We start from the raw sequence: 10,000 nt of genomic DNA on the forward strand, positions 1-10,000 counted from the left end.
CCTGTGATTTCCTGAACATTTAGGTGGATGCTACAGAAGATGAACCCACCAGTTTTATCTACCTGAGCCCAGATGCCTTGTCCAACCCTTCCAAACTGCTGGTGCTGATCCAGGGCAGTGGCGTGGTGCGGGCTGGTCAGTGGGCCCGTAGACTCATCATCAATCAGGACCTGGACTCAGGGACACAAATCCCCTTCATCACCAGAGCCATGGAGGTAGGGGGCACAACAAAAGAAGTGCAATCTATTCTGTTCGATGTTGGACTAATTTTGTCCTGTTTCATGTTTCACTAAAAGGGACTGGGTAGGCTGACTGCACTGGAGACACTGTATGTAAGATATTAGAATATGATCTATTTTGCAGCTAGTTTTAAATACTTTACATGTATGTTCTTGACTTTATTTTTTCTTATTTGTCTTTAATTTGCAAAGAATATATTGTGTGACACGTCTTTGATTAATAGGTCGCTGAGTTAAAAAAAAAAATGTAGGCTGCGTGTTCCTGTTTGGTCGTTGGTACCACTACGACCACAGTGGTTAGCCTGATGGGATATTGGTGTGACAAGAGTAACACAGACTATTTTGCTTGAATAGGCTTGAATATTTTGTGCCTGTGGAGAAGGTGATGTGGCACAGTCAGAAGCAGAGTGTTATCGTATTTTGTTTTCTTGTATTCGACTGCGGGTTTGAATGTGATTGTGGATAATTTGTTCTTGCTGTGTGCTTTCAAAGCTCAGACTCTGGATGTACTGTATCGACTCAGTCCTCTTCTTTGTACAGTTTACAAAAGTGCAGAGTGGAAACAAAATGTTGTCCCGGGTCATATGAGAAATTCTGTGATGCTGAACAATTTTTGCACTTCACATATAATCACAGAGGAAAAAAATAACAAGCAGACATTCATTCACAGGTGCAAACACAGACTCATTTTCCTGAAAGATACTATTACGGTACAGTCCTTAACCCAATATTTAGGCTTGTATTGTCCTTGTTAGTAAAATAAAGCATATTCTTCAACAAAATCATCATTATACAAAACAAAAAGATGCATTCTTATGATGCATGATTCCTATGTAGTCCTGTGTATTTGTGAGCTGAGAGAGAGGAAGATATGATGTTATGTAAAATATAAATTAGTTTTTTCTTTCCCTACCATATGATCACATACGAGTGTATACATCTGTGTGTCAGCAAGCAAAATGTGGCATCCCTATCTTTTTCATCCCTATTTCTGTGCTCATTTGTCTGCCTGGCCACAACTACCTGTGTTATTTTATCATCCCACTGTTCAAATTGACTTAGGGGAGATCCTGCTCTCCCTTTCCCCTTTCCCCTTCGTTTTATCCATCTGAATGCCATATAAACTTTGACTGCTGTGTAAAGCCCACTCCTGCTGTGTACAACAATAGGAGAGGTTTGGGTTGCGTGCTTCCGTGCCCATCTTTGTGCTACCTGATGATTTGGCTACCCAGAGACTGTCTTTGAATTACAGTTGCCCTGGCTGGTATTACAGTTGGAGAAGGCAGGGTTGTGCTGCAGAAAGCCAAAGTGACAGCTTAGATATAGAGAACACGGTGTGTGTAGTGCGAGTGTTGCTCGTTCATCACAGTAAACAAGAAATCGTGTTCCTACACTCTGACAAATGATCATCCAGGCATTTACCACACATAGGCCTTGTATTCTGTATGTGGAGTGGATAGACAAGCAGACACATTTACAGTCAATTCCTTCTGTCTGCATCCATTACGGGCATATTTGTTGTTTATTACGTCATACCATGAAATTTGTGTGGATGTAATTTTTAGATGCAATGTACAGGAAGTACAGCCACTATTCAGTTGGAAGAAAGAAGTTATTGGTCCAGCGCAGATATAAGCAGATAAACATTTTATACCTTAATTTACAAGCATGCAGCACTCAAGAGATAAAACATGTTTGATCATCAACTCACAAATGAATGACAGCTCAGAGAGATGACAGCTCTGTGGCACAGCAAAAATAGAAAGCAAAATGCACAATTACCAGCTTTACATCATGTTAAGAGCAGAAACACATGATAAAGCAAGTTTATGTAGAGACCACCTTAAGGATAGCCAATAAGCCATTTTTACAGTGCCAGTGCAAAAATAATATGGCATTGGCGGACAAGTGTTTGCTGGTTTTCCTCTCAACGTAACACGCCATCAGCTGCTTTTGTTGATCAGTTCCCCCTCAAGCAAAGAGGGACCAGCTAACCAGGATGATAATCTCTATAATACTCATCAGCAGTACCCATTATAGTTATTCTGTATGGTATTTTCAGTGTGCTCTACAGGTATACCATATGACTCGTCAGCACTATCAAACAATGAAAATTAAAATGGTAAGTTGACATGCATTCAGTAACATACCCTAACATAGCCATATTTTATTGGCAGAGTTTTGGCTGCGTTGTATTATGTATCGGACATATTTTTGTCCTCCTCCATTCATTTACCCCCAAACATCTCATCTGGCTAACTCTTATACGTGTAGAAGGTAAGTTACGATCATCACTCTGACAGAGATATTCCATCTTACTTTTTATAGATACTGTCATATACCTGCCATACGGCACTAAAACATAAACTACACACTAAAGCGTAAATAAAGCAAGTAAAATATTAGTAAATATAAATATTTTTTACTTGCTTCCAAATTGGGCAGGTACTCAGTAGTTAACATTTGCTATTGCTACCTATGTGGCTATCAGTATCATTCTCCACCTACACATATAATCCACAGCTGAATGAATCAGTGCAAAGTTCACACTGACTGACAAAAGTCATTCTGTGAAATTCAGGAAATTACTAATTATCAAGTAGGGTGTCAGACCTGAGGAGAGAATTATATTACACCACTTTATTTAAAAAAGTAACTGGAAATGCATTGCTGATATCCAGCAGTGTGAGAACTGGCAGCAGTGGAATATTCTTGTAACTGAGCCGAGACAAGCAGGTACCACGTAATAGAACGCCCAAACTGTTACAAAGTTTGATATGATAACCTATTTGTAAATCGTTCATTAGCACAGTTCGATGCTGTACAACTGTGTATGAGCAACTCAGGCACCATAACAATTACACAATATTTTTGATTTACAAATTTAGTTAAGTGCAGTGTTGGGTCAAGTGTTGACATTTTGAGTATGCTTTTTATTATGTTTAGATTAGGCTCCGTTTTCCTGCAATGTTTTGTGGCAAGATTTGGTTGCCCCGGGTGCAGCTCATGTGAAGTTACTCATGGGAAGTTGATTGGAAATTCAAAGCCTGCAGCAAAGGGTCAGCTGGAGTGCATTTGGCAAATATGGGGGGGAGCTTGTGGCTTTGCACACACGCATGCACGCAGGCACGCACACGCACTTACGCAAGCACATACACATGCACAATTCTATGTGTGTATTGGCTTGCACATACCTGTGTCAAAGCACTACTCTGAAATTCTTAACCATGTTTCTTTGAACTTCAAGTCAGCCTTTCCTCCCTTCCGATGGGAAAAATAGCTGATTGCGCTAGTTAATCAGGCCCTTTACACAACACACATGCATACGCACATACAATCGCAGGGTGAAACCCGGGGCAGCCTGTCTCTGATGCCCATATCTACCTTGCTCCTGTCTACAGATGCCACAATCTTTGTCACACTGTTATATGATACGTATACGTGAAAGATGAGTCTAAAATATTAATGCTCAGACATGGACACCGATAAAGCATATACTTTGCATTCGGCATGTCTTAGCAGGTTAATGGGAATCTTTATGCTGTGTGCATGTTTCATATATGCTTTTTTTATGTGCATGTGTGTGCGCACATGGAAGTGGTGCTATTCCCATAGCCCAGAGGTAAAATGACAAGTGAGAGGAGGATGCTCCAACAACATCCGGGGGGGTAAGGGGAGCAGAGAGGGAGAAGGGGTAGGATTGGTTGGAAGAGGACAGAAAAGGAATGAAGGAGAGGGGTACAGAGAGGATTGAAGCAGGGAGAGAAAAATGAGAGGAGGACGAGGGAGTGACTGCAAATGGGGTGGGACTGGCAGAGGAGAGACGGTAGTATAAAGAGAGAGAGAGAGAGTAGGCAGAAGGCAGGCATCTGACAGCTCCACTACTGGGAGAGGGCCTTTTAATGACAGCTTATTCCTTCATGATTTCAATTCCTGACAGTCGACAGGTCTGCTTGTTGCATCATGGCAGCTGTATCATTACCTTCTGGCCCTGTCACTGCTCTGCATCCTGAGACTGAGATGGTGGAAGTGGAGGGTGGGCGCCGTGGTGTTTGGAAGGTATGGGAGAAAGAGGGAGAGAGTAGATTGTGAGGTTATAGTCACAATAATTGACGAAGGAGGGAACATTGATCAGTACTTATAGTAGCTGTTGGTATTAAGTGCAGGGCTTTCAACTTGTGCAAGTTTGTGTAAAAATTGAAGGAAAACCCATGGTTGTTGTTGTGAGGCCTTAGCTCTCATATATCACTTATCTGATCATGACACAACCTAGTTGAGAAGCAAAAAGCCAACATGTTTTGTGTGCCTTTTTCATTTTATTTCACTTCACATCCCTTCTACACCTATTTTTTCCTCGGTTTCTCCCACTGAAGTCGCAATCTTTCGATTTTGCAGATGTTAGTTACTGGCTACTATGTTACTGGCTACTTTGTGATTCAAAAATACTTTGTATTTATCTGGGGTAAAAAACATCTTAATTCTTTTTTAAATTAACTACAATTATATATATATATTTATGCTTATAATTCAACATTTTTTTCTGTGCATGTAGATATTTCAAATATAAATGAATTATTAACAATATCAAGCTTGACAAACCTTTCTACTTGTTAACTGCATGTACAGGTGCACACAATACACACTGTAGATAGTAGAAATACACTGTCCTCAAGAACAACTTCATTTAATTTTGAAGTTGCTAAAACAAAAAAAAGATCTCCCCACCTTCTCATCCATTTTTTTCTCTCTCTCTCTCTCTCTCTCTCTCTCTCTTCTCTCTCTCTCTCTCTCTCTCTCTCTCTCTCTCTCTCTTCTCTCTCGATAGTGAGTCTGCTGGACACTGGAGATCCACTGGAAAAAAAAAGGGAGTGTGGTGTTTTCAAAAGTCTGTCAAGAGCCTAGGTGTTTGTATCTGCCCAGAATTTTAATGGGAAGCTGAACGGGGGCAGCGAAGCAGACAAACTTAAACACAGAAATGCTCTTTTAATTTCTGTCATGCTGCCCACCCATTTCTTTTTTTAGCTTGATGATGTCCTCTTCATCATCAGCTGCACACTCTGGCATCTGCCTGTGTTGTGTCACCGCCCTGTGTGATGTGCGGCTATCTCTCTCTCCGTCACTCCAATCAGTATTCTTCCTTCTCCTTTCTCATTAGTTCCTCTAATTCCCCCCGAGCTGTGAGTTGTGTGTGTGTGTGTGTGTGTGTGTGTGTGTGTGTGTGTGTGTGTGTGTGTGTGTGTGTGTGTGTGTGTGTGGTCCAGTGATAACATAGTAGGTACAGTGTGTGTACAGACTATATTGGGGCAGGTGGCTACAGAGGCCAGACAAGTCTCATTCTTTCCAGCCAGTCAGGTTTAGCAGAGGACAGTTTGTGTATGTGTGTATATGTAGGGGTCAAAAGATGCTCCTTCTTGCCATGGCCTTGTAATAGCAGCCCTAGGTGACCCACTGTTGACTTACAACACACACACACACACACACAACAAACAACCACACACCCACACCACACACACACACACACACACACACACACACACACACACACAGGCAGGCAGGGATACACACCTCCAGGTGGGTAGGTCCCAGCACATCCTGCAGCCCAGATCAATGCACTTGACACCTTCAAAGGCGGGTGTGGGGCCTGGACTTGCTCTGGGGTTAAACCTCTTTTAAATAGCATCCCGCGGGAAGGCAGCTGTCAATAACCCACCATAATTACCAGGGCCAGGCTTGCCAAGGGCTCGGCTGCACAGGCCAAATTAAAAATTGATCAGAGGAAGAGAAAACATTATTTTGTGGTGGTATTCCCTGTCCTAACAGCACTGCTGCTGCCGGATGTGAAATCTCATCAATTCACGTCCGAGCTAGATATCTAGAGAGCTATTTATCCATCTACCTGACCCCCTTCGTCCAGATGAACAATGGAGTGCTGTCCCTGTTGTAAAGAAAATATTTGCATATTAAGTATCTTTTAGTGTGTGTGTGTGTGTGTGTGTGTGTGTGTGTGTGTGTACATGCATTGCGAGAGTGTGGGCATGTGCATACTGTATGAGCATACAGCTGATTGTTATCTGTTCCAGGTAATGGTGCATCATCCCCTATCTGTGTAGTGTATGCGTGTATGTGCGTGCAAACCTTGTAACATTACATTGATTGTGGTTTCATTGAGTTTATATTGGCAAGGAGTCTTTATTTGTCAGTCAGAGAATGATATTAAGAAGATGTGTTCATCTGCAGGCTTCCTTTACGAAAACACACTGGCTATTGTTTCATAAGACACTGATAAATGAGAAAGACAGTTCACATTGGGTTTGAGGTATTTTCTAAACACACTGTTATTAAAAAGTCATAGCACATGGTTATCATTGTTTTTGTATGTTATTTGTGTAGGACATTCTCCTCACATTCCATATTGAGCCCTATTTAAATTGGATTTTCTTTTGGGAGGTCCTGTCATTATTACAATTACCATTGTAATTTGCATTCCCTTTAACTCTGCCAAATACATACATAACCAGTCAAAAGTCTGAACACGCTTTCTCAACTTTTGACTTGTAATTCACATCAGTTTTTAAGCGGGAGCATGCATTATGACAATTCACATTTGGGCTAAGAGCAGAGATTCAAGGAAAAACACAGCAAATTTTGTGGTGTTTATTAGTGCTGATTGGCCTCCATAAACATAAGAAGTGTTGATTTTAACACTTTCAGAGTTACAGTAAATTAACTCTGGCAATTTTACTGTGCAGATTTCATTTGTTTTGGATAAAGTACCTCTGGATTTACACACATAGCACATGAAAATTGCAATAGAGGATTTCTGCTCTAAAAGTAATCCAATTTAAATAGTGCGGGCTTCAGGTCAGTTGTTTTCAAAGTGGCAGCTGCAGAACCCTGGGGTGCCATAAAAGTGGCCAAGGATGTGGCAAGATACTGTATGTGGCATGGTTTGGAACTAGTTTTAGAACTACTGCCATAGATCCAAAAAGTGAACATGACGAGTACAGATTTAGCAGTTTGTTTCTTACAATACAGTAGGTTGTATACACTTAGAGGGAAAATTAAACTTTGACTTTCTGAATGTAAAGTATGTACATGTACGTTGAAATATAGTGCATAGTTGAAAAAGCTGATGAGTTGTTTGGGGTGTCGGTTTCTAGGTTGCTCATGCCACCATGCTGCTTGGGGATGAGAAGATGGAATAAAACAAGAGGATGAAAACCAAAAGAAAATGACAGAGGAAGACTTTGATCTAACTGTACAACATTAATTGGGAGTGTACATTTTTTAGCCCACATGTGATAATTGACTTTGTTTTTCTCTCTTGAAATTAACAAATTATGCCATCAAAAAGGCTTTGTGTGTGTGTGTGTGTGTGTGTGTGTGTGTGTGTGTGTGTGTGTGTGAGGTGGGGGTGGGTGAGGTGGGTAGTAGGTCATTTGCAGCTGCAGGCTATGTGTGTTCATCCCAATGGGAAGGTCTTGTTTAGTCTCTCTTCCAGAGGGCCCCAGGCAGTGTGTGGTGGATACCTCTTCACTGTCTCACTGGGAACACTTCTCTATGGGTAATGCACACACACACACACACACACACAATAAAGACATGCGCACACAACAATCTACTGTATGTTCACTCTCTGACAGCGGAAACATTTTTGTGTGTTACAGGTGGTGTATGTACCGTATGTTTGTCAGTCAGTTGATATACATGCACCCGCACGCACGCACGCACGCACGCACACACACACACCACACACACACACACACACACAGGTTCAAACATCTCTTGGACATTTACATGTCTTCTCCATTGCAGCAACTTTGCAGAGGTTAAAGTGCTAGCTTTGGATTCCAGGAGGAAATTGTGTTTTGAGCTAGTGGTGAGCAGATGGTGACCCACTGTGATGTGAAAAGACACACACACACACACACACACACACACACACATATACACATACACATACACATACACACACACACATACACACACACACACAAAATCCGCCACTGAGCATCTTTTAAGGTCAAAGTTGAAACCTGCTGTAAGCTCTCCAGTGCCAGTGTCATGCTTCTGGACTGTGTGCCTCACACTTTGATCGATGAGAGGAAACTCTGTGCTTAAATTGGGGTTACCAGGGTTCTAGGGGGTACACTAAGGTTTCAGGCAAACAACAACAAATCGTTCTGCTAATAGTTTTAGTGCCAACTCTGTGGTTAGAAATGAAAACAGATGCTGGAGGGCTTCTCTGGTTTTCCTGCAGACATTTAGAAAATGACGTTTTGGACACTGACTTTTTTTATAGTGACAACATGATGATTTTCAGACATCTAAACCAGCTTTTCAATCATTGTCCCACTGGATTATTTGCCATATACAGATGATTAGTAATATTTGCCATACATGTTTTTGAGGCAGCACTTTTATCTGTGTTTACCTGTACGTGTTAGTGTCTTGTAGCTGTCTACTTTTGTGTTTTTGCTGCATCTCTATATGACCAGACGTTGAAGATGGAATCTGTATTTGAAGGCTTATCTGTCATTTCAGACTGATATTGTCCTGCCTTCTCTGTGGATGTGAAATGTACATTTCAGTACATCAGATCACTGCAGTGATGGCGGTGTTTCTAGATGTGTGCTTTTGTGTCGGTGCAAAAGAAGGAGAAATAGACAATGAGTAGAGATGGCATCAGTGATCAGATTTGTTCTGCGGCTCTTTTGTCTTGTGCAGCTCATTGGGTCACTGGATAACTGCCCGTGTCTATCTGTGAGAACCTAAGAGGTTTCAACATGCCTGTTATGTTGAACTTTGGCACAAAAATGCTTGAAATCCAATGTGTATAAGCAATGACATGTAGGAGGTGTACAATTCTCCGAATAGTACACATTTTATATTAAACTTGTGTTTTACTATATTGTCTTTAATTAACAGTTAATACAGCAGTAGTAGGAGTTACAGTGGTAGACAAATGCAGTAGTAAACATTTTTTTATCGCTTACTACATCACAGTGTTTCATAAACCATTTATTTAATATTAATATACTGCTTGTAAATGCTTAATAGGGTGATTTACAGTAAAGTCTTATTGATGTGAACACATTCTGGATGTGAAACTCATGTTAATGTCAGGTGTGAGGCAAATGCTGATATCAGTACCACCTATACAACAGGTTCATCATTGTAGTTCATCCATTACCTTTTTATGTAACTAGTCATCGGTTTCATCTGAGTCAACACCAACCTATGTATTTGGTCTAGCTCTCCTCCCATTTATCTGGTATTATGGTGCTTATGTTAGGTGTTATTATCCTGCTGTATGCTGATCTCTTAACCCTCTTAGGAGCAGGCTATGCCACGCTTGGCTGACTTGTTTGCGCTGATGTCAAGTTTTAGCGGTTAGCAGGCGGTTACCATATGCCACTGTGCTGCTGTCGCCCCTGATGTCAGTCAAACAAATGTCAACCTGAGCTCAGAAACACAGTATGGCATGGCGCACACCCAGAAACACAGCGACAGTGTCAAAACACACAGTCAGTCATACACGCATACTGTACACACAAATAAACATAAGGCAAATGCAGAGGTAAGAACAAAAGAATTTTTTGGGATGCCATGAGAGGACAGTGTCGCTTGTCTCCAGGAAGGCCCTGGCATGCTGCTCTTCATCAGCTGACTGAAGAAAGAGGCAGCACCTGCACTGGTCCTGAAAGTGAGAGAAGTCTCTGAAAAACACAGACCTAAACATTTGCATTCGTAAGCAGTAG

General features: G+C 41.4%; 1 protein-coding gene across 2 annotated transcripts in view; it reads left to right on the top strand.

Moving 5' to 3' along the window:
* The window catches only part of arb2a (ARB2 cotranscriptional regulator A), a 222,730-nt gene that overhangs the window by 31,039 nt on the left and 181,691 nt on the right, over positions 1 to 10,000 (top strand). For both annotated transcript variants that reach the window (XM_032516685.1, XM_032516686.1), the window contains exon 6: positions 24 to 215. In XM_032516685.1, the coding sequence (XP_032372576.1) occupies positions 24 to 215 (192 nt within the window). The remainder of the gene's footprint in view (positions 1 to 23; positions 216 to 10,000) is intronic.

The sequence above is a fragment of the Etheostoma spectabile genome, chromosome 5 (genome assembly GCF_008692095.1).
Source record: "Etheostoma spectabile isolate EspeVRDwgs_2016 chromosome 5, UIUC_Espe_1.0, whole genome shotgun sequence".
Taxonomy (NCBI): Eukaryota; Metazoa; Chordata; class Actinopteri; order Perciformes; family Percidae; genus Etheostoma; species Etheostoma spectabile.